Genomic DNA, 22,642 nt, shown 5'->3' with positions numbered 1-22,642 from the left:
AAGGAAAACATTTCATTGGAGCTGACTTAAAGGTTCAAGTGTTTAGTCCATTATAATCATGGCAGGAAGCATGGCAGCAGAACAGGCCAACGTGGTGCAGAGGACAGAGCCAAGAATTTTACATCTTGATCTATAGGCAGCAAGGAGAGACTGTGTTCCACACTGGGCAGAGCTTGAGCATAGGAGACCCCAAAGTCCACCCCCACAGTGATACAGTCCCTCCTACAAGGCCATTCCTACTCCAACAAGGACACACCTCCTAATCGTGTCACTCCCCATGGGCCAAGTATTCAAACACATGAGTCTATAGGGACCATGCCTATTCAAACTTCCATACACTGGTAGAAATATTAGCTCGTGGACTATAGCAAAGCAAGGGAGTCTAGCTGTAGCTATTAGATGCCACCTGACTGCACTTTTGGCCCTTTTGGTTGTAAACTAGGTTTCTGTTCCTCTATTCTATGAGATTTATCTGATGGTTGTAAAGGTCATGAACAGAAAAAGGCAATAAATTGCTATAAGGTCTAGTTCTACAGATGCCCAAGATAATTTAGCTGTGGACTTGTAACATTCCAAATTCTCCACATCTTTGAAATTTTGAACAGTTAGGCAGCTTTGCTCAGTGGAAGGTGTGGTTTTTTTTTTTTTTTCACCTTTTTAGGAACTTTCTTTCCGTTTGTGAGTTCCACTGTCCTAACAGCAGGGAATCTCTCAGTCCTCTACTTATGCTGTGTTTTGCTAATTGTCAAAATATATGAATCTTTTCTCTTTCTCTTTTTTTTTCTTTACTTTTACTGTATCTGTTGTGGTGATCCTCAGTCTATTGCCTTTGGTGGAACTCCTGTAACTGGTTGAAATCACCACAAACCCAACCATGCCTCCAAAGGTTACCTGTTCTGATTGTTACTTCCTCCATATCTCCCTCTCTTTGGGCTTCCTTACACTATAAGCCTCAATCTCACTGAAATGAGGCCAATCAATATCTCTTTTTTTTTATTTTTTTTTTTATTACGTACTTTCCTCAATTACATTTCCAATGCTATCCCAAAAGTCCCCCATACCCTTCCCCCCCCACTCCCCTAACCACCCATTCCCACTTTTTGGCCCTGGCGTTCCCCTGTACTGGGGCATATAAAGTTTGGGTGTCCAATGGGCCTCTCTTTCCAGTGATGGAAGTGAAAGGTTTACGTGTTTCCGGCTCTTCATTAGAATTAGAAATGATAGGGCTTAGAAAAGAAGATCTGAGAGGAGCTTCAGTAGGTTACCTGCTAAGCTCGTTGAAGCAAACCATTATCAAGTTGTCAGTCCGGAGGAAAAGCACCTGGACACATTAAAAGTGTTGCTTCATGATCACAGCTATGTAAACAATCCAGGCTTGGGGCTGATCCAAGAAAACATGCAGTGCTGTGTCAGGTCAAGCAAGCTACAGCATCAGGCATTCATTAGGTCAAGGACTAAAGCAGAAGAGTTTAACTCTCTACAACTTTACAGTGGTTACTAATGTGTAAGAAACTAAAATATAAAGAAGGAGGATGAGGAGGAGGAGGGGGAGGAGGGGGAGGAGGAAGGGGAGAAAAGAAAGCAGTTGATTCATGAGGTTTAAGGCAGGAAATTATCCCTATGACAAAAATCATATTTCATTATGAAATTAAATAGCAGTGAGTAGACTGAAGAGTAGACTTTCAAAGTAGACCACTCAGGGTTACACAGTGTAAAAAGAATAGGAAGGACTTTCATAGTTAGAGAGGTTAATTCAACACCTGGATTCAATGCTTCAAAGGTCAGATTAACACACTTGTTAGCAATAAAGCTAAGTTTCTCCACCTGTCGATCTCAACCCCTATGGGGCAGATGGATCATTCCACAGGGGTTGCCTAAAACCATCCTGCATATCAGATATTTTTATTACAATTTGCAACAGTAACATTACAATTATGAAATAGCAACAAAAATAATTTTATGGTTGGGGTGCCACCACACATGAGAAATGTACTAAAGGGCCACTTCATCAGGAAGTTTAAACTACTAGACTGGAGGATTGATGTAGCTGGTGACTTACTTCACAGAGAAGCCAAGGGTCACTTAACATCTGGGATTCCTAGGAACATTATGAATTTTAAATTGACTATCCTTGTGTTCTATAAATGTATTAAGAAATGTTGAGTGAGACAGCACATTAACTTAGGCAATAGTTTACTGAAGTTTTTAAGTTCAAAGGAAAAAGATATTCCTTTGAAATGTTTATGACTCATAGGACTGAACCACCAACAAAAGACTATGCAGGAATTGGACCTAGACCACAGAGACTTTTGGAGCAGATGTACAACTTTGTCTTCATGTGAGAAACCGAACAATTGGAGTGAGGGCTGTCTCTGACTCTGTTCCCTGCCATTGAATTCTCTTCCCCTAAGTGGACAGCCTGGTTGGGCCTCAGTTGGAGAGGATTTGCTTAGTCCCCTGGAACTAGATGTCCCAGGGTGGGGAGGTACCTAGGGGTGGGGCTTCCCTGTTTCAGAGAAGAAGAGGGGGTAATAGGAATGGGGGAAAGGATTTGCAAGAGCAGGTCAATGAAAAGAAGAGGGAGGGCTATGATCAAGATATGATGTGAATACAAAAATAATCATGGAAAAGATATTACGGTTCAATGACAATGCACTTGATCACTCAAGAGCTCTGGCACTGAAAGGTCACTTCTGGTTCACTATATACCCATTTATTATAGTGAACTTCTGGTTCACTAAATACCCACTTACACATCCATTCTATAGGCCATGGGAAAATGCAGTACGTAAGTATCATTTTAATGCTTCAGCTGCTAGACTATGACCTCTATGATGTGCACAATCAATTAAAAGTCTAGTAAGGACTGTGGAGATGTGACTTCCTCCACAGGACAAGTTGCTTCACATAGATAAATTTATCAGGTAGGATTTGTTGCTGAAGAAGGACTGAAGAATGTTGACATGACAACTAAAGACGTAAGGAACCACCATCGTAAGGTTAGTTGATAAAGGGGTGATTAGATTTGCATTGATGCTTAGATTGATGTTAATTTTAAAAATAATTCTACTGTGAATCACATTCTGGAAAACAGCATCACATTCTTTCCCCAAAATCTTTTGTAAAAGAAAAAGTCAATCCATGTGCCAAACCTTCCTGCTGTAGTCTGGAAATCCGTTTGGTGGTTCCTCAGAAAATTGGACACAGTACTACTGGGAGATACAGCAATATCTCTCCTGGACATATACCCAGAAGATATTCCAACTTGTAATAAGGACACATGCTCTAGTATGTTCATACCAGCCTTATTTATAATAGCCAGAAGTTGGAAAGAACCCAAATGTCCCTCAATAGAAGAATTGATACAGAAAATGTGGTGCATTTACACAATGGAGTACTACTCAGCTATTAAAACCAACGAGTATATGAAATTCTTAGGCAAATGGATGGATCTGGAGGATATCATCCTGAGTGAGGTAACCCACTCACAAAAGAACACACATAAGATGCACTGATAAGTGGATATTAGCCCAGAAACTTAGAATACCCAAGATATAATTTGCAAACCACATGAAACTCAAGAAGGAAGAACAAAGTGTGGATACTTTGTTCCTTCTTAGAATGGGGAACAAAGTACCCATGGAAAGAGTTACAGAGACAAAGTTCAGAGCAGAGCCTAAAGGAACGACCATCCAGAGACTGCCCTACTTGGGGATCCACCCCACAAACGACCACCAAACCCAGTCACTAGGCAGATGCCAACAAGAGCCTGCTGACAGGCACCTGATATTGCTGTCTCCTGTGAGGCTCTGCCAGTGCCTGGCAAATACAGAAGTGGATGCTCACAGTCATCCATTGGATGGAGCACAAGGTCCCCAATGAAGGAGCCAGAGAAAGTACCCAGGGAGCTGAAGTGGACTGAAGCCCCATAGGCAGAACATCAATATGAGCTAACCAGTACCACCAGAGCTCCTTGGAACTATACCACCAATCAAAGAAAACACAGGGAGAGAGTCGTGTCTCTAGCTGAATATGTAGCAGACGATGGCCTAGTCGGTCATAAAGGGAGGAGAGGCCCTTGGTCCTGTGTAGATTCTATGCCCCAGTATAGTGGAGTGCCAGGACTAGGAAGGGGAGTTGGTAGGTTGGGGAGCAGGGGTATGTGGAAGGGGATAGGGGATTTTCAGAAGGGAAACTAGGAAAGGGGATAACATTTGAAATGTAAATAAAGAAAATATCTTATAAAAAGAAAAAGAAAGAAATTGACTTAGCCACCCAACCTTCTGCAACTACCACAATGATCAGTTAGAAACCATCAAAATTAAGATAAGAAAGACCTTGCGTTATGAAGGTTTCTATGAAGGCTGTTGATTATTTATGTGTTTTAGCAAAAAGGCATTTTAATTAAGGTATAGATATTGTTATAAGCATAATACATTACATTTTTAGTAAACTGCAAGGTATTATAAGCATAAATTTCACGTGTACTGGGACAGGAAGAAAAAAGTCCTGCACTCTGCATGTTGACATTTTCTTTATTGAAAAAATTGAGAATTGAACTTGCATCAGCTTCAAGACATGTTTACAGTCTTGTACATTAACTCGGGTCCTCCTTTATCTGTAAACCAAAGGTATCTACAGTCATTCATTTTGCAACTAGTATTCTTGGTTGTATCTTCTCCTTTGAAAATCTAGATTCAAAAATGACTTTTTCTGGATGTCTAATATCCTAATTTTATTATTATTTCTCGGTTAATCGTAATTAAGTCTTGTGGTCTTAACTGAGAGATAATGTTAACATTGAACATCCCTATCATCTAACTATAAAATAAAAACCTTAGAGATTCTACTTCAAGGTGAAGTCCTTTGTTTTGTATTATTTAGCCCTTGCTGAATAAATATTTATGCAACACCACTTACCATTACCTCCCAAGGAAAACCAAAAAAAAAAAAAAAAATCCTGTGACTAAAACCAAACTCTTCTCTCACAATGTCTCTGGATCCTGAATTTGTATAGTTTGTCTCAGTGTCTGCGGCTCAGTATCATTTGTGAAGTTGTAATCAGTATGACAAGAAAGGACTCCAGTCTAATTTCATGAGTTAGCTTGAGATAGAGTCCACATTAGGGGCCACATATATAATGCCTCTAGGCCTTAAGATACTATGCTTTTGCTGGCTGTTGTCCAGAGGTTTCCCTTCACTCTTGGAGTGTGAGTATCTATCTCTAGTGAGATATCCTATACCATGGATCAGGGTTCCTTCAATGGAACACAATGGAGAAAACAAATGAACGCTGAAACTTTATAATTTAATCTTCAAATTGACTTTATGTTGTTTGGATTTATTTTAATCATCATAGCTAATCCCCTACTCAAGGAGAGAGAATTAAACAAGAATGTAAATGCTAGAAAGTTTAGCTTATTAAGCACAATTTAAAGGCTCACTGCTACACTGGTACAATTGTAGGGTTGCTGGGTGTTTTATCAACATTGACTGAGAAAAGGGGTTTCCAATCAAAGACATGATCTGCAGACATTTCAGTGTTAACTTACATGTAAATGATGTATGTATGTATTTTCATTTCTGTTACTATGATAAAACACTTTGATAAAAACCACTACAAGGAGATAAGACTTATTTTATTTTAGTTCACAATGTCAGATTATTGGACAGCCTTGTAAGGAAGTTACAACAGCAGGATCTTAAGACAGCTGGTCACATGACATCAACAGGAGAGTAGAGATGGGAAAATGCATGTATGTTTATTTCCATCTTGCTTATGCTCCAGTGAATTTCTCTACTCTTACACAGTTTAAGATCCCTGACTTAGCAAGTGTCCCCTCACAGTAAGATGGGTCATCCAACATAAATTATTTAAGATAATTCCCTAAAAGAAATGCCCATAAGCCGACCTGATCAAGCCAGTACCTCACTGAGATTTTTAACCCAGTTGATTCTGGGTTCTGCCAAGCTACCAACTATGATTAACTCTCACAACGTGATATTTCACTACTAAAAATGTGTATCAGCTAGGGAGTTTCCAAAGGGGAGACGTGGAAAGGGTAAAACATTTGAAATGTAAATAAACAAAATATACAATAGAAGAAACAAAAAAACTATGTATCAGCATTTCTATGTCTCCTAGTGGACTAGTTAATTCTTAACAGAACAAAGGAATTTCTAAAGTTCTAAAGAATCAGAATCTTATTGAAGTCACCAAATATGATAAAAGTTTGTTAACTAAAAGAAATTTGTGAGCTAGAAGCATCATATTGTCCCAGAAAACTAGAGTAAATACAAAATACATTTATTAATATGCCCTTTGAATTTGATGAGAATTAGACAAGGTTCTGCCTCTGGAAAGCTCATTTCACCATGAAGGAAAAAAGAGGAATGCAAAAAGAATTCATGAATGAGGTTATTCTTCTTTGATTCTAGTAACCGCAAGGGTGAAGAAGAAATGATAGAAGAAAGAGATGTAGGTATACAGAGAGCCTGATTTATGAAGGGAGGTGGATAGATGCTATAAATTCACAGGAAATAAATGTTTATAAAAAGATGTGTGTGTAATGCCTTGACAATGAAATTATTCCCAAAGAAGGGAACTAATACCAGGTCTAATAAAGTGAGAAAAAACAGTTATGTAAGAACTTATCTTCTGGTGCATCTGAAAGCAGGAACAGGAGGCAACGTTGAAGTCTCATCTTCTCTCTAAAATAAATATGAAGTATATGCTACAAGAATGGGTAGTCTTACTGAAAGTAAATTGGAATAAACAAGCTAGCAGAGAGGCTGGAGTGAGGACCAAAGTCCTTCAGCTAAGAAAGAGCTGTTCACATTCACTCTAATTACTGCCGTGAGCAGTACTGAATCAGGCTCCTGATATTCATCCTCTCTCTGGCCCACTATAAAATTCATCCTTTAAAACTTGTAGCATAAAAGCCTCAGGACATGTTAACCTTCCTGTAGCCAAGCTGAACTGTAGTGGGCAACTTGTCCTCAAGAGTAATGATGAGTGCAACCCATTGTAAACTTAACATAGTATTAGGGATTTAACCTTTATTTTGTAATTCAACTATGTAGTTTTTGAATGTGAACTTCGTAGATGGCAGCATTGTGTTACAGTTCCAAAAAGGTTGGTCATGCACTCAAGGACAGTCCTAATAATGTCTGACACTCTTCAAATCAAGTTCTGTGGAGAATCCTGGTCTCTGACCTTCCTTCTGAGCTGTGCTTCATGAGGGCAAAAGAAATGACTCTTCCTATGATTCAGTGAACTGATGCAGAATAAATATTAACTTAGGTACTCAATAAATATTCATTTACAAATAAATATTTTAAAAAATATATGTGATAGAATTGGTACCTTTTCTCTTTCTTAATTATCTGGGCAATTTTTATTTTTCTTCAAAAAACAGCTGAAGGACAACTTTGTGTTATAGGCTCTCTCAGCTCCCTTTGTTTTCAAAGCTCCTGCTGCAAATATCTGCATTTGTCACACTGAAGCTTGTTCCATTGCTGTCTCCCTGAGAACAATAACCCTGATGTATTTATGAGATTCTTCAGAACAGCAAGTGCTTAATAGGTTTAAAAGATGACCTAAAGTAGTTGTATTAGCTTTTGCTTGTATTAAAAGAATAACAAGAGAACTAACTGTTTATGGAGTGCAGAGAGCAAATGGAAGAAACTTCATGAAAACTTCTTAAGTTGTATAATGAGAAAATATTAAATTGTTGTTCCCAAATTTGTATTCAGAGCTCTGCTAGGTGAAACAAAATATGTGGAAAACTATCAATTGTTCCTTAATAATTAATTCAAATATAGTAACTTAATAAAAGTACCCATGAGTATTTTCACTGTCAACTTATATAAAACATCTTTAAATAAAAATAAGAGATATTGATAACCCATATGCATAAGAAAATGAAACTATGTCTGAAATACTGTGGTTCAGATATGCCCTCTTATGATTATCTAACTTAATATAGAAATAGCATTTATTGATCTGGAGTTAACATCTTATTAACATTTTCTTTATAAAAATATCTTGAATTATTCTTTCTCATTAACTGTATTCATATTTTTGGACTATGTGATATGTTGCAATTCAAAAAATTTTAAATAGTGCTATAAATGTCTTTGTACAGACAATAGTAAAAGATGACTTTTTTTTTTTTTTTGTATGATGTGGGGTGCCTGACTTTTGTTTCCAGTTTTGGTCAAAGACTGTGTTTCTTTTTTTGGATTTAAAAATACCAAAGTTTTGGCTTTTACTTGAGCATATCCTTCAATCAAGAAATCTCCCTACTGCACACACATGGGTTTGACATTCCTGGTGTGATCCCAACTCAGAGTTCTTGCTACATTATTTAGAAGAGGCATAGTAGATAAATATTTAATATACAAATTTTTGTGGGAAAAGGACCTATGATCATAAGTATATTGGATCCATGTAAGAAAACTACTATTTTCAAGATTCTTCTTTGGCTGGAGAGATGCTCAGAAGTTAAGAGGACTAAGATTGGGTTCATAGCAAGCCCAAAAGTTTGCCAGGATTGACTACAGTGCCAAGGGATCCAATGCCTTACTATGACCTCCAGGGGCAGCTTCATGAATATACAGACAATCAGGCAAAATATAAATAAATAGTTAAAATTTTCTTACATACTGATAATTCTCAAAGTTAACTTCCATGACAATTGCAATTTCTAGATTGCTTAGGAAATACAAAAGGAGGATACTGAGTATTCATCATTTGAATGTTAGATATTAACAACTATACCGTGGTGATTTGATAGGAGCTGATATATGATAAGATTAAGTCAATGACTTCAATGAGGATCTGTTTATATTTAATAACTGGTAACATCATACCATCAATGAGAAAATAATGGTGATATTCATTCAGTAAACTGCCTTCTTAAGTGATAAATGTTTGGCTCAGGAGACATGAATCGATATCTAGACTCTTCAGCTTCAATACTGTCTCCTGAAATTCTGCTCTGTATTCTCACACCTTAGCTTCTGCTGAGTCTCATATCCGCTCACCTTTGCTTTCTGTTCGCTTCTACTGTGACTTATGATTTATTGCTATGATTTATTACTTCCTATAGTCAAATATTATTAGAAACAATTATCACAGGCATAAAACACCGTATATATCCTCACACACATTTAGTTTTTTAGTACTTGTTTTAGAATAACAGTTTCTGAAATTATTTTCTTCCTATGTAATTAAAAACTGATATTACTATATGTTAATTATACAAAATAAAGGAGTTTGTTTTGACATGTTATACATGTATACAAGGTGCACTGCTAATATTCACATATCTATTACACGCTGATGATGAGCCCTTAGACTGTGTTTAGTAGAAGCCATTATATTTAAATCAATTTAATTATGTGAGTGAAAGTAGATAATGCTATTTCATCAATGGATGTAAGGATATAAACAAAACACAAAAGCAAAATAAAACAAAAGCAAAAATGGTTTTACTTTCCACCCAATGTAACAAACAGTTAAACTCACTTTATTGAAAGTAAAAACTTAATATTGATGCTTTTTTACCCATGAGTCTTTGATTCATTTATCTAATTCATCAGAACTAATTGCATGAGGTAGGTGCCTAGTCCTGTTGAGAGTTTTGTAGGAGATGACAGAGAATCGTTGTCAATGTTTCTTATCAGTCAAATGGTTGTTCATGGATGTAACATAATAATAACTTACTAAACAAGAGAAAGTTTATTCAACAAAATGTGTAACAGGCCTATACTGTGGGTGAACAATAAAGAAACACTGAGACAACCATATTAACATAAAACATCCTTTGTGGTGACAGAAAGAACAGTACACATTGATAGAAGTCAATAGAAGAGAGCAGAAAGCAAAGGTGAGTGGATATGAGACTCAGCAGAATCTAAGGTGTGAGAATACAGAACAGACTTTCAGGAGAAAGTATTGAAGCTGAAGAGCCAAAAGATGCAAATACGGGACCTGAAATATCCTACAAGCAGAAAGCCACCATCGCAAAGTTTGCTGGATAAATTCGGTTGGATATCAGAAGCATTGTGATAATGGGAGAAATTGAACTCACTTTTTGGGTTACCATATTGTTGCAATTACATGTTGAAAAGGAGAATCAATGCAGCCATTTCTATTCAAGCAGAAAATAATGACTTTATAATTTCTCACTTTGTATGTGTACATAAAACAAATGATACTAACAATTACCTATCAATACACATAGATCTTGCTTAAAGTCAGATAATTTGGGGGCATTATTATCTTTTCATAGAATGTGAAACTTCAATTAATGAGACTATTTTTACTGATTGTAATAAAAAATGCTATTTACATGCAACTGGCATCCAGACCTAGAATAAACTGAATTACATATTAATTCATGAAAATGTTTCAGTTTCATGTAGCTGTGGTAAAGGTGGATGTACATTTTACCATGTATCATTAAATTATATTCTAAAGCATCTAGTATATTTTATAGATAAATAATCAGGCAATAATTGAGTGAGACAAAGTCTGATCACTAGGTAATAGTGATGGTGAATAATGCTTATGAAAATTAGGCTTTATAAAATACTTTAAATTAAGTAACAATAAATGTGAAGGATGGATATTATAAAAGTAGAAGCCCTAATGTTAGTAATTATTTACAATATAAAACAACTAAGGTCATTTAGCCTCTGACTACTGGGAGCCAAGCAAGAGAAATCAATGGTTTTCTTAGCTAACTCCAGCTTTTATCATACAACTACATAACATTATAAGTTCCTTGGAGATGGCTAAACTCATACATTCTGGCATCTGTTGCCTACTGAAGCATAATCCATCTCTCTGGGGATTTAAAACTACTTGTAAAGGGTATTAACACAATCCATCATATGTACATTAGAATTTTTACCACACTGTGCTGAATCAGCGCTGTCGACTCTAACTTCTCCAAAGGAGCTTTGTTCTGTTCCACAAGATCTCATTTTGTTGACCACGATGACCTGGAATAGGGTTAAATAGTTTTTGATAGCAGATTCTGCTTTAGGGACTAAAATGAGAAATGCTAGGGGCAAGTTTGCAAGTCATTTGTTTATTCGTGAGCTTTTGTTATCATCTCAGAATAAGAGGCTAAGAAAAAAATCATGTTATTTGGAGATAATAAAATGATTGTTAGCACCCACATACGAAGGTGTTTAAGTTTTAACACAGGTGGAAACTGTGTTTCAAAAAAATGGTAGGATTTTTTTCTTATAAAATAAATATTTTACTTTTAAAACATAAGCAGGTCACAATTTAGTACAACTCATCTTTATTCTAAATCTCATTTTAACTGTGAGATTATTTAGCTCTGTATTCTTTAGATATAAGCAATTTTCATATAAAATATCTTTTAATATCATAAAATAGATAACTATGAACTATGAAGTATGAATTTAATATACATATTAACATTTTTCTTAATTAATAAATTATAAAAATGGTTACAAGACATATTCACTAATAAGTAGCTACTAAACTCTGAGACAATGCCATATAATTACACGTATAATAATAACATTGTTAATCAGGGTTTTTTTTTTTTTTTGTGATACAAATCACCTGAAATAAATTACTTGGAAGAGAAAAGATTTATTTTGGCTCCTGTTTCAAATTTTCTGTCTAGTGTCAGTTGACTTCATCCTTGAAGTCCTACAGTAAAGCATTAAGGTGACAGAGTGGCAGGATAGAGGAAATCTACTCATCTCTTGGTAGCCAGGAATCAGAGGGATGGAGGTGAAGGGGCTGGGACGAGATGCATCTTTCTGAAGCAGCCCAGAGCGACCCCCTCCTTTCATGCTGACTCCATCTCTTAGTCTCTTTCCTCATCCTCCAATCATTTCATCAAATGCAAATCTATTCACATATTAAGTCAAAATTCTCATGATCAATTCACTTCCCAAAATGCATAGTTCTGAAAATTTCACTGAAAACCAAGCCTTTGTCACAAAATCTATTGTGAGGCATTTCAGATCCAATCTGCAACATTTATTAATATAAATAATTATGTATACCACCAAAGTAAGTTATAATCTCAAACAAATTTTGACAGATATATAACCTTCACTACTTATTAGTCATAATTATAGTCATCCTATGTAAAACAAAGTATCTTTCTTAATCTTAAGCGAATCCATTTACCAATATGGTAACAAGATCATTATACTTTTAAGATTAACCAAAATACTACATCATGATTCCATATTAAAAATGAAAGAGAAGTACTAAAAGAGATTTAAAAAGAAAACCTATAGGATTGCTTTATAATGCAGTCAAAATTACAAAGAATATGATGATAGGGAGGGAGAGAAAGTAAAAGGGAGGGTGGGGGAATGAGAGGGACAAGGGGACAGGCCACAGGGAAGTGTACCTGTTGAAAAGGGTTCACTAACTTTAAGTACATTTACAGCTTTTATTAATATTCATAAAATATGAATTTTAGGAAACAAAAAATGATGAGTGATGGTGTAGTATATGACAGCAAAAGTGAAGTTAAATAGAAATAGGAAGAACAGGGAAGCCGTTAAGGAATGCGTCATATAGAATATAATGGCTGGGTAATGGGTGGTGTTTCTAGAAATAAAAAAAGAGCATTTCACACTACAGACACTAAATACTGTGGGAGAAGACATCTGTGTGTAGAAATATGTAAGTATCCACTACAATTAAAGAGAAGATACAGAAAAACTTGAAATAGATGTGAAAACAGTAAAAAGCATAGCACAGTAAAAATCCACGTAGTTTTATGGATGAATACAGATACATCATCTTCATCTATATACTTAAAGGAATAAACATTAAAACGAAAGCATTCTCATCTATTAGGAATAAAATGTATTTTTATAACATGAACTTTGTTCAACATAATAACAAAATATAATAATATTTCAATGCAATAGATTTTTATATTATCTCTTAAAATATTGAGAGCATCCTCATTTAGGACATAATATTTAGGCTCTGTGGTCAAATCCTGCCTTTGTTCTTTTCTCATTACATTACATAGGGAAAATTGCTTAACTCCTACAATATTCTCATTTGTAAAGTGGAATATTTGTAGTAAGTACTTTATAGAGCTGTTGAGTAGAGGCCTAGGATGCATTATATTCTATCAGAACTATTGTCATCATTGCTTTTTCTTTTTTGTGTACAAGACAGAAAATTAAAAAGATGTATTAAATGATGAAATAAAAAAAGCTATCTCTATTTATCTCCAATACTTCTTTCAGAAGGAAAATGAGATTTAGATGAAAAAATGTGATTTTTTTTAAAAAAGAAAGATACTAAATGATAGTACAAGTCAAAATGAAGGTCAGATAGTGTGTGGCCCATTTAGTACTTTAGTAAATGCTGCATTGCTCTCTAAGGCTATTGTGACAAATAGCAAATGACAACAAATTGGGCTTGAGGTAGGATAGGTGCATTCTCTAGTTCTGGGAAACAGAACACAAAGTAAATATTAAAATATCAAGGTGCTAAAATTAAGATAACAGTATACTTCTGATGCCTTTTGAGAAAAATCTATTCTCTTTCTTCTTCTGCCTTGCATTCTTTGTAAATCCCTCCTCTATCTTTAAAAGCAGAAAACATCCTTCACAAAGCCCATCTTCTTTCCTGAGTCAGAATGCCTTTTGCCACTTGTTCATATAATAAGTGTGTCTGCATTTAGAACTCATTGAGATAATATAGAGCAGCCTGTCTACCTCAGAAACCTTTATCTTCACAGCAAAGTCATTCTGGAAATATAAGGTATCATTTACAGGTTCTAGGGAATATAATGTGGTTATCTTTGGATCACAGCATGATAGCAAGATAAGAAATTGGATTAGAGCAAAAAACACTAGATTATTCTGCAAGACTTAATTTTAGATGCTCATAAATGTTTGACCAAAGAGAAATAAACTTGAAGCAGACAAAAACATACAACATGAACTCCCATTTTTATTTCAGGGGTTTTAAATGTATATCTACGTTTGAAAGGGCAGACAACGATAGAGAATCCGCTATGGTCGTCGAGTGGGAACAAAGGACAACGATGGAATGAAGCTCATGTTAATATATATCCAATTACTTCATTTCAGGTAAGAATTAACTTTATTCACAGATCAAAGTGTAATGAATGCAGTATGAAATGCACATCTTAAAGAAACAATAAGTAAAATATTAATACTAGAATTCTGCATAAGACAAATAAAAGTATATCCTCATTTTGAATAGCTATTTTATGAAGACAAATGCATCTGTATCAGCATCCATCATATAGAATAATAATCTATCAGAAGATGAGTTATTGCCTAGCATAGTGACACATGCCTTCATGTGTCATCCTGGAATTTGGGAAGTAGAGGTATTCATTTCTATGAGTTTGAGGCTAGCCTGGTCCACAAAGCATACTCTAAGATATCTAGAACTACAGAGAGAAAACCTATCTCAAGAAAAAACAGAACAAAACAAAAAAATTAAACTAAAAACCCTCAAGGTATTTGCATAGTAATCTATTTCTATAGAATCATTTGCATGTAGTTTATTTACTATAGAGAATAATAGAGATTTTCACTAAAATGGACATTAGTACTCTATCTAATTTGTTGGATAACTTTAGATGGCATTTGAAACAAGTTTTGTACTTCAGTCATTTATTATTTTAATCAAAGTCAGGATGTTTAAAAAAATTAATTTTTCTTTCTGTAAATTGAAGTTAGACCAGTTAAAAACCAAAAAAGCATTTATAAAGATATCAAAAAATTTAATGATTTAAGATTTTTAGGTTGAAATTGGAAATTTTAATAATCCTTATAAAAGATGGTATATCCATAAACCATTTCAATAAAGTTGGAAGCATGAATTTGATGATTTAAATAACTATACCCTACATATGTATATGAATGTATATGTGTGCATACCTGTGCTTTCATAAACTCCTAGCCAACATACACCAAAATATCTTTATTTGTTTAAAATAGTGAAAAAATTTTAAAATCTAACCACATGTAATATAGTTTATAGCTGTATCCTTATTTGAAAGTACTCAAATCCACTTAATGATATCATAAATGTGTCTCATTGATTACTTTGAAGGGTCCAGATAATCAGACTGATCTAATTATGCAACATTTTTCATTGCATAATTACATGACTGTTTGAGAGATTGTCTTCTAAAGCTAACCAAGTTAATAAAATGAATAATTTTTTGCAAGATTAGAGGATAAGAAATTAAGGCCCCAAGGAATCATATGACTATGAAAGTACAGAAACGTTTTACGTCTATGAAGGACAATACAGTGGTAAAACCTGAAATACCTTAACTTAGGAAGGCAGAACTTGAAGTACAACTAATATTAAAGTGTGTATGTGTGTGTGTGTGTGTGTGTGTGTGCATGTGTGTGCACGCATGCACACGCATTGAGGCTCATTTTTCTAAAAATTTTTATGTTCTTCAGTATATGTTTTGATTCCTAATTAGGCTACCTCTTTATCACAAATGATTAAATTAAGTACATCTACAGTAAGGATTTAAGTTAGGATGGTATTATACTCTAGACAATTTTTTCTTCACATTCATGTTAATTTAATGAACATTTGTTAAGTGCCTCCAGGGCAAGCATTGATTTCCTTAGATACTCCTACTTTCTGTCACCTTGAGAGGCATGAAGATTTAGTAAAAATTCTTGTAAATTATGCTGGAGAACTGGTACACAGGCATGAAAGAGATTTCGGGATATTCTTAGATGTGAACAAGAAGAGAACAGTTTTCATGGGAGGAATCTTGAAGTAGACATTAATGACGAAGAAATTTTGGCTTACAAATTGTCAACTAATGCCTGAACTACAGATTGGTTTATACAAAAAAAGGGAGGTGGGTGAGATCAAATTATGAACCATATATGATTATTTCTGTCTTAAACATGTTGACAAAATATGTCTGAGAAAAACCACAGTAAATATATTGAGAAGTTGTTGTAAATATCAGTTTGAAGTTTTGAATACATTGATATTGGGTGTGTTATAAGATTATATATGTCTAACTAAAAACTGCTTGAGTAGTTGATATTATCAAGGAAAGATTTACATAGTCAAATGAGCAAATTAAGAATGAAATCATACAAAAGGATGTTTTAAGATTAACTGTGGAAGACATGCTTATCCTAGTTGTATCTTAAAGGAACTCAAATATTCATTGAATTAAGAAAGAAAGAAAGAAAGAAAGAAAGAAAGAAAGAAAGAAAGGAAGGAAGGAAGGAAGGAAGGAAGGAAGGAAGGAAGAAAGAAAGAAAGAAAGAAAGAAAGAAAGAAAGAAAGAAAGAAAGAAAGAAAGAAAGAAAGAGAGAGAGAGAAAGGGAAGAGAAAACTGACAAACTCAAATCAGAAAACCAGTAAATTGTCCTTTTTATTATATAGTTTATAAAATTCTCTTACAGGAATAATCTAACCAAACAAAATGAATAAATGTCTTTGCAATGGTAGAAGGTAATTGACAAGATTAGGTTTAGTGAAATCAAAGATATAGGAGTTATACTTTATAGGGGATATAGTATCCACTACAGGAAAAAATTTTCAATGTCCAGTTTCCTTTAATTACCTTCATCTCCATGGAAGGCTGGATGCAGGCAGCTAGGCGACAACAAGACATGTTCTCTCGAAGATCTTGTTTTGATTGAAGTCCTTGCCCTTAAGCTCCAAGGTCTCCTTCCAGGAAAAGTATTCTCTAACCGAGTCTGGATCACCTCACTACCAGGATCCAGTTTCCATCATGTAGATGACTCATAATCCACCAGCCAGTCTGGACTCCGTAGGGAGGAGGACATTTGGTCTTAGAATATCCAAATGCCAGAAACACAGATCCTATTGTTGGTTCCAAAGAGGGTGACACTAGAAAGGAATTCTTCCTCAGTTTGTAAAGTAACTGGAACAGTCCAATGATGAGTTTGCTTTTTTTGTTTTGTTTTGTTTTGTTTTTGCAACTCATGAAGGTCTAGATAGGATCTTCAGTGAAACAGTTCTCAGCATACCACAGGGACCAGTCATCCTTACCAAAATGCTTTCAATTATGGCAATGACACAAAGTAGTGTATGTGTCCTTGTTGGCATAATTACACTTGAACTCATCCAACACAAAGGCATTGTTGGGCAGGTGAGCTGAGGGACCCTTGACCTTGGGTTCAGCCGCCAGTGCTTTCTCACTTTAATCCATCTCCTCCTCAGGAGATGAGGTAGCTAGCTGCCTTTTTGTCCTCTTTCCACTCACCCCCAGGCTTCTCTTTCTCTTCCTGCGAATCCTTTTCTTTCCTTGGTACGTCCTTTTTTGATAGGCACTAGGCAAACTTCTCAGCATCAAACTAGGCGATCTTCTCATACAACTTCAGCCCTGAAATGTGTCTGGCTAATGCAGGTAAGGAACCAGTCTGTATTAGAGTTTTACTGCTGTGAACAGGCACCATGACCAAGGCAAGTCTTACAAAAAAAGCAACATTTAATTGGGGCTGGCTTACAGGTTCAGAGGTTCAGTCCATTATCATCAAGGTGGGAGCATGGCAGTATCCAGGCAGGCATCATGCAGGAGGAGCTGAGAGTTCTATGTCTTCATCCAAAGGCTGCTAGTGCAAGACTGACTTCCAGGCAACTAGGGTGAGGATCTTATACCCACACCCACAGTGACACACCCATTCCAACCAGGTCACACCTATTCCAACAAGGCCACACCTTCAGATGGTGCCACTCCCTGGTCCAAGGATATACAAACCATCATACAGTCTTTGGTACTATAGAAGGCCTGGGTAAAGAAGGCTCTAAGATCTATTTATAGAGCCACAGCAGAGTGCCGACTACTGTGATATCAGCCATTGTCACTATCATGAAAATTCCTGGTCTTCAAGAGAGAGACCAACAGCCTTACCTCCCCTGTACATTGGCAGTTTCAGTGGCCTGTTTTGTTGTGCATGATGCCCATGGTGGGAACACTCAGATGCTGTCAAAGCAATGACAGCTCTGTTAGCAAAGCTCACCCAGACCCCACCTGAGCTCCTGCCTCTGGAGTCCTAACTGGAAGCTTCTCGTGGCTTACCTATTGGGGAGTATCATTACTCTCAAACACACAGAATCCGCTGCCATCACCCTCAAATACTGGAACCCTGCTAGCATTAAGATTTCTGAGAAATTCCAGGGTGCAGTTGGCTTGGCCAACATGGAAATGGGGTAGTACAGGTAGCAGAGGGGCCTGAGGCCCACTGTACTGAGCAGCTAAAGCCTGACTGTTTTCAGAATGTATGTACAGTGTCAAAGCTACCATGGTGTGATTCTACGCAGAAGGGGCAAAACATTTACATGAGAATACTAGGAAATTAACTAAAACACTTTCAGTATTTAAAATTAATTGAATTGATTGTCGGAAAAATTTTAAATTATAATAAGATTTGCTGAAATATGCCTTCTCTTCTGCCAGTTTTTCAAATTAAAGGAAGTATGCAGGTTGCTTATTTGATAATGTTTTTGCAAGAAAACATAGTTCACTATTCTAGAGCCAGCAAGGAAACTCTAGAAAGCAGTTGCCCCTGGAACATAAGGGGTGTAAATGGGTGAATGGGAGACAGAGCAACAGGTCTGGGGTTGAGGTAACACGTTTCCATAGTCAAGTCCCATTTCAAGTTAGCCAGTCTCAGTCCACTGGACCTGGTTTCTCACATCTGTTGGTTAAAAGAAGGAATGTAACTATCTGTTGTTATCAGAAATAAAAAGGGTCATTTAAATTTTAAAAAGATGAACAGGTCCACTATGGACAAAAATGTGTTTCTATAGCTGCAGGTATTTGCATAAGATACACAGCATATGAACAGAAACATACAAAGATACTCAGGAATGTTAAAATTAAACTTTATTTATAGTTGTTTATGTAAGTTAGCCCTGGAGAAATTCTCTCCGCTGTACTCAGCTCTGTTCTGCTATAGGAACCAGAATTGGTTTGTTTACTTGGTTCTCAATGTACTTTCCATTCCTTAAGCTTCTTGGACTTTTCCATAGATTTATTGCACTGAGAAGTCCCTATGTTCATCTGCTATCTGTGTTGATTAGCCTGAAGGACTCCATTTGACATTTCTTGAAGTGTAGGTCTGTTGAGGATGGATTCTTTTCACCTTATGTTCTTTTAAAAATTGATTTGTTCACCCTCATCTTTCCAAAAAAAAAAAAATCATTTCCTCTTGGCATAGCTCAGTAGTTTTTCTTTTAGAACTTTCGGGATGTCCTTCTCCTTTCTCTCCGTTATTCCCAAGTGTGGTTCTCTGGCTGCGCACACACTTCTTCTGTCTATTATGCAATCTTTCCTTCTCTGGGTTAATTTAAGATTTTCTCGTTATTGATGGTTTGAAGAACTTAGATTCAGGTATGCTTTCATATGCTCATATGTGTTCTCCTCTGTCTGTGTACTCAGTGATTTCCTGACCTTACTGGGCCTGTGGGTCCATTGTGGTATGAACATTGAAGGTAACTACTTTCTTCCTATCTCTTTGTTCCCCCATTTTATCCTGTGAGAGTTCTGTTCAAAAATTTGATTTTGATTTTAATTAGCTTATACTTTACCTTGATATCTACTGATCATTCATGTGGGAATGTTTACTCTGAACTTACTCTCCTTCAGTGACATTTTCATCTTAGCAACTGCACATTATAGCTCTATAAATTCAATGTTACTCTTTATACAAAATATTTTATTTCTCTTGATAATGACTTAAGCAGATCAAACCAAATCATAATTCACTGTTTGGGGTCACTATCTGCTCATGCAGATCTATATTAGTCTTGGTTGGTTTTGATAGATTGATTCTTCTTCCCTTTATGGATTGTTATTTAGTTTTCATTTGAAAATCTAGTAATTTGGGTAGAAGACATGAATTTTAACTTAATAGATGCTAGATATCTGTAAAACTATGAAAGTAGTGTGAAACCTTTACAATGATGTGTTTGAGTTAGTTAGAAACAGTCTATATGTTTTAAGGAGGTAATATTTATTAAAGAAAACCACATTTTCTCATATTTTCCCTTTTCTCTTTAATCTCTTCTCCCCACAACCCCACTATACCTCTCTCTCTGTCTCCTTTGCTTCCTCTCTAGTATTGTTTTTGTGCTTGTTTATATTGACTTTATTGTTTCCTCCTATTGTGCTTTAAAGAAACCTAAAATACTAAGCACAAAGCTATATGTTCAAAAATTACATCACCAAATATGTTATTAACCTTATCAGCATAACTTGATGAACAAATGTATCAAATCCAGACATGTTTAAGTGAAGCAAAACTTTATAGCCTGCTTTAAGGGCCATTCATATATAATATGTTTTTAAACTGCCATTGTCTATGTGGCTTCTCAATTCAGTCTCTTCAGAGTCAAATTTTCTTCCAGGTTTCAAACTGGTTCTGTTTACAATGACCTGAAAACTCCATTCAGGACAAACATAGGATGACTTGATTTCTATTTCTCATGGATATCTGTTGGTTTTTATTATTATCATCATCTTTACACCATGGTAGGATGCTCTGTGACTTAAACCCCATTGCTTAGCTTATTTAATCCAGTGATTTGTTTTTTCAAATTATCTGACTTCAATTACTTTGTTTCAGTTGGAAGCCACCAAAAATAAAGAATTTGGATCAGTGCAATTTTATCTAAATTACCAGCAAGAAATCATGATAAGGAAATTTTTTAGTTATGAAATTTGTTTTTTAATTTCACAATGTATTTATAGATCTATTGACCGCTTATTTCGTCTCATAGATCTTAACTGAGCAGGAAAACTCACGTCCTGGTATAATATTCCCTTTTAATTTGTTTTATTTTCTGTATTGTTACTTAGAATTATTTCAAGTTAAGAATTTTCAACTCTAAAATAATTTATACAGTAGCAAGATTTTTAAAATACTTAGTTGTGGCATGCCTACCAAAAATCATGCAACATTAATATATACTAGTATATTGTCATATGAATTAAAGTGTAAGCAATGACAATGTCATTCGAACATAGATATATAACATCTGAAAATATTTTTAAGTCAAGTAGAAAGCATGATATTCACTTTTCTTCTGCAACAGTAAACTGGGTGTGAGTGATTTGAATTCCTCTTTCACTAAGATTTATGTAGTTTTATTGATTGAACTTTTAAGTATGTTTATATAAAATGTATTAAAATTTATACACTTCCCACGTCTCTTAAGCGTTGTCAATGAATTTTCTTGGTGAAAATAATATTATATTGTGGCTCAAAATAAAATTTTATTATATTGAAAATTCTTTGTGGGTTTTTTTATAGAATTAATTTAGCATCATCAGTGCTTGTAAGAATAATAGATTTTGCTATATGTTAAAGGATAAGAACAAAAGTTACAAAAATACAAAATCAATATAATATTAAACATGTAAAATTTTCTATAATTTATCTGCTATGTAACAAGGAAAATAACTCACTTTTCTTTTTAATACTGTACTTTGTTCATACTATGGCCTAATTTCCCCCCAGGAGTCATCTATAAAAAGACATAATAAAACAATACTATTTTGAAGTTCATTATTTTGCTAAAAGCAAGTAAAGATCTTTTACAGTCATATCCTCATTTAAATATTTGTAAACAGGTTTTAAAGAAATTTATATATAAGTAATTATTACTAAATAATGAGCATATTCTTCTCAACATCACTACAGTCTCATAATAAAAATGACCTGGAAGTGATCTTGATCACAAAAGTCATAGTCTCATGCAGTTCTAAGTCTGACATGGCAAATCACATTCCAGGACAATGATACGTATATCATGATGGTAGCTGAGTTCACCATTTAAAGTGTTCTAAAAGGATGCAGAGATAGCTCTTTGGTTATGACTGCATACTGCTCTTGGAGAAAACCCTAGTTGAATTCCTCTCACACATTAGGCAATTCATAACAATCTATAACTCTACTCTAGGGGATTCAATGCTTCCAGTTTCCATGGGAACCTGCATGCATATATGAGGCACTCATATGCATATACATATATATAGGAAAATAAATATGCATGTACATATATATAGGAAAACATAAAATTCAATTAATCTTTCAAGTAAATACCTCCCATTTGTGGCTCACAATGCATTACATTTCTCTGTCTTCCACAGCAATGTAAATCTGAGTTTGTTATTTCAAATTAGAAGCCTTTGAGACATGATATCTAGCAAGTTAAACTGGAGCCTTGTAAAGTTATACTCACAGCTAATATTGAATAGTTTCTCAAGGGAAAAAAAAATCTAAGACTACCCTATCTAGTGGATTGTATCACTTCCAATATCTTGTTTAAGGGTTGAGCATGGTTCAGCTAATTTGTTGAACCAATAAGATGAATATCATTATTAACTCCAACTGCTATACATAAATTTTTTAGAATCATGTTTTTCTCAATGATATTTATAATCATTTCTCAAATTGCATCATTAAACTTCAACATTTTTCTAACTGCTAACAGCCAGAAGTTATCTGCCTCTTGTCAGAAAGAAAATACTTGTGAACATTTGCAAATGCTTCCCAGAACAGTAAGTCAATATCTGGAGATATTATATTATTTGATCTTTGACTACTT

General features: G+C 35.0%; 1 protein-coding gene and 1 pseudogene across 4 annotated transcripts in view; one reads left to right on the top strand and one right to left on the bottom strand.

The window, feature by feature from the left end:
* Mdga2 (MAM domain containing glycosylphosphatidylinositol anchor 2) overlaps positions 1 to 22,642 on the top strand; it is a 763,131-nt gene that overhangs the window by 721,709 nt on the left and 18,780 nt on the right. For all 4 annotated transcript variants that reach the window (XR_872713.2, XM_006516013.3, NM_207010.2 and 1 more), the window contains one exon: positions 14,000 to 14,130. Coding sequence is in view for 3 of the 4 variants with exons in the window: in XM_006516013.3 (XP_006516076.1) it covers positions 14,000 to 14,130 (131 nt within the window). In the remaining variant the exon portion in view is untranslated. The remainder of the gene's footprint in view (positions 1 to 13,999; positions 14,131 to 22,642) is intronic.
* Gm19001 (predicted gene, 19001) lies at positions 16,685 to 18,335 on the bottom strand (annotated as a pseudogene).

The sequence above is a fragment of the Mus musculus genome, chromosome 12 (assembly GCF_000001635.26).
Source record: "Mus musculus strain C57BL/6J chromosome 12, GRCm38.p6 C57BL/6J".
NCBI lineage: Eukaryota > Metazoa > Chordata > Mammalia > Rodentia > Muridae > Mus > Mus musculus.
Note: the sequence above shows the minus strand (reverse complement) of the source record. Positions and strands in the feature narration are given on the sequence as shown.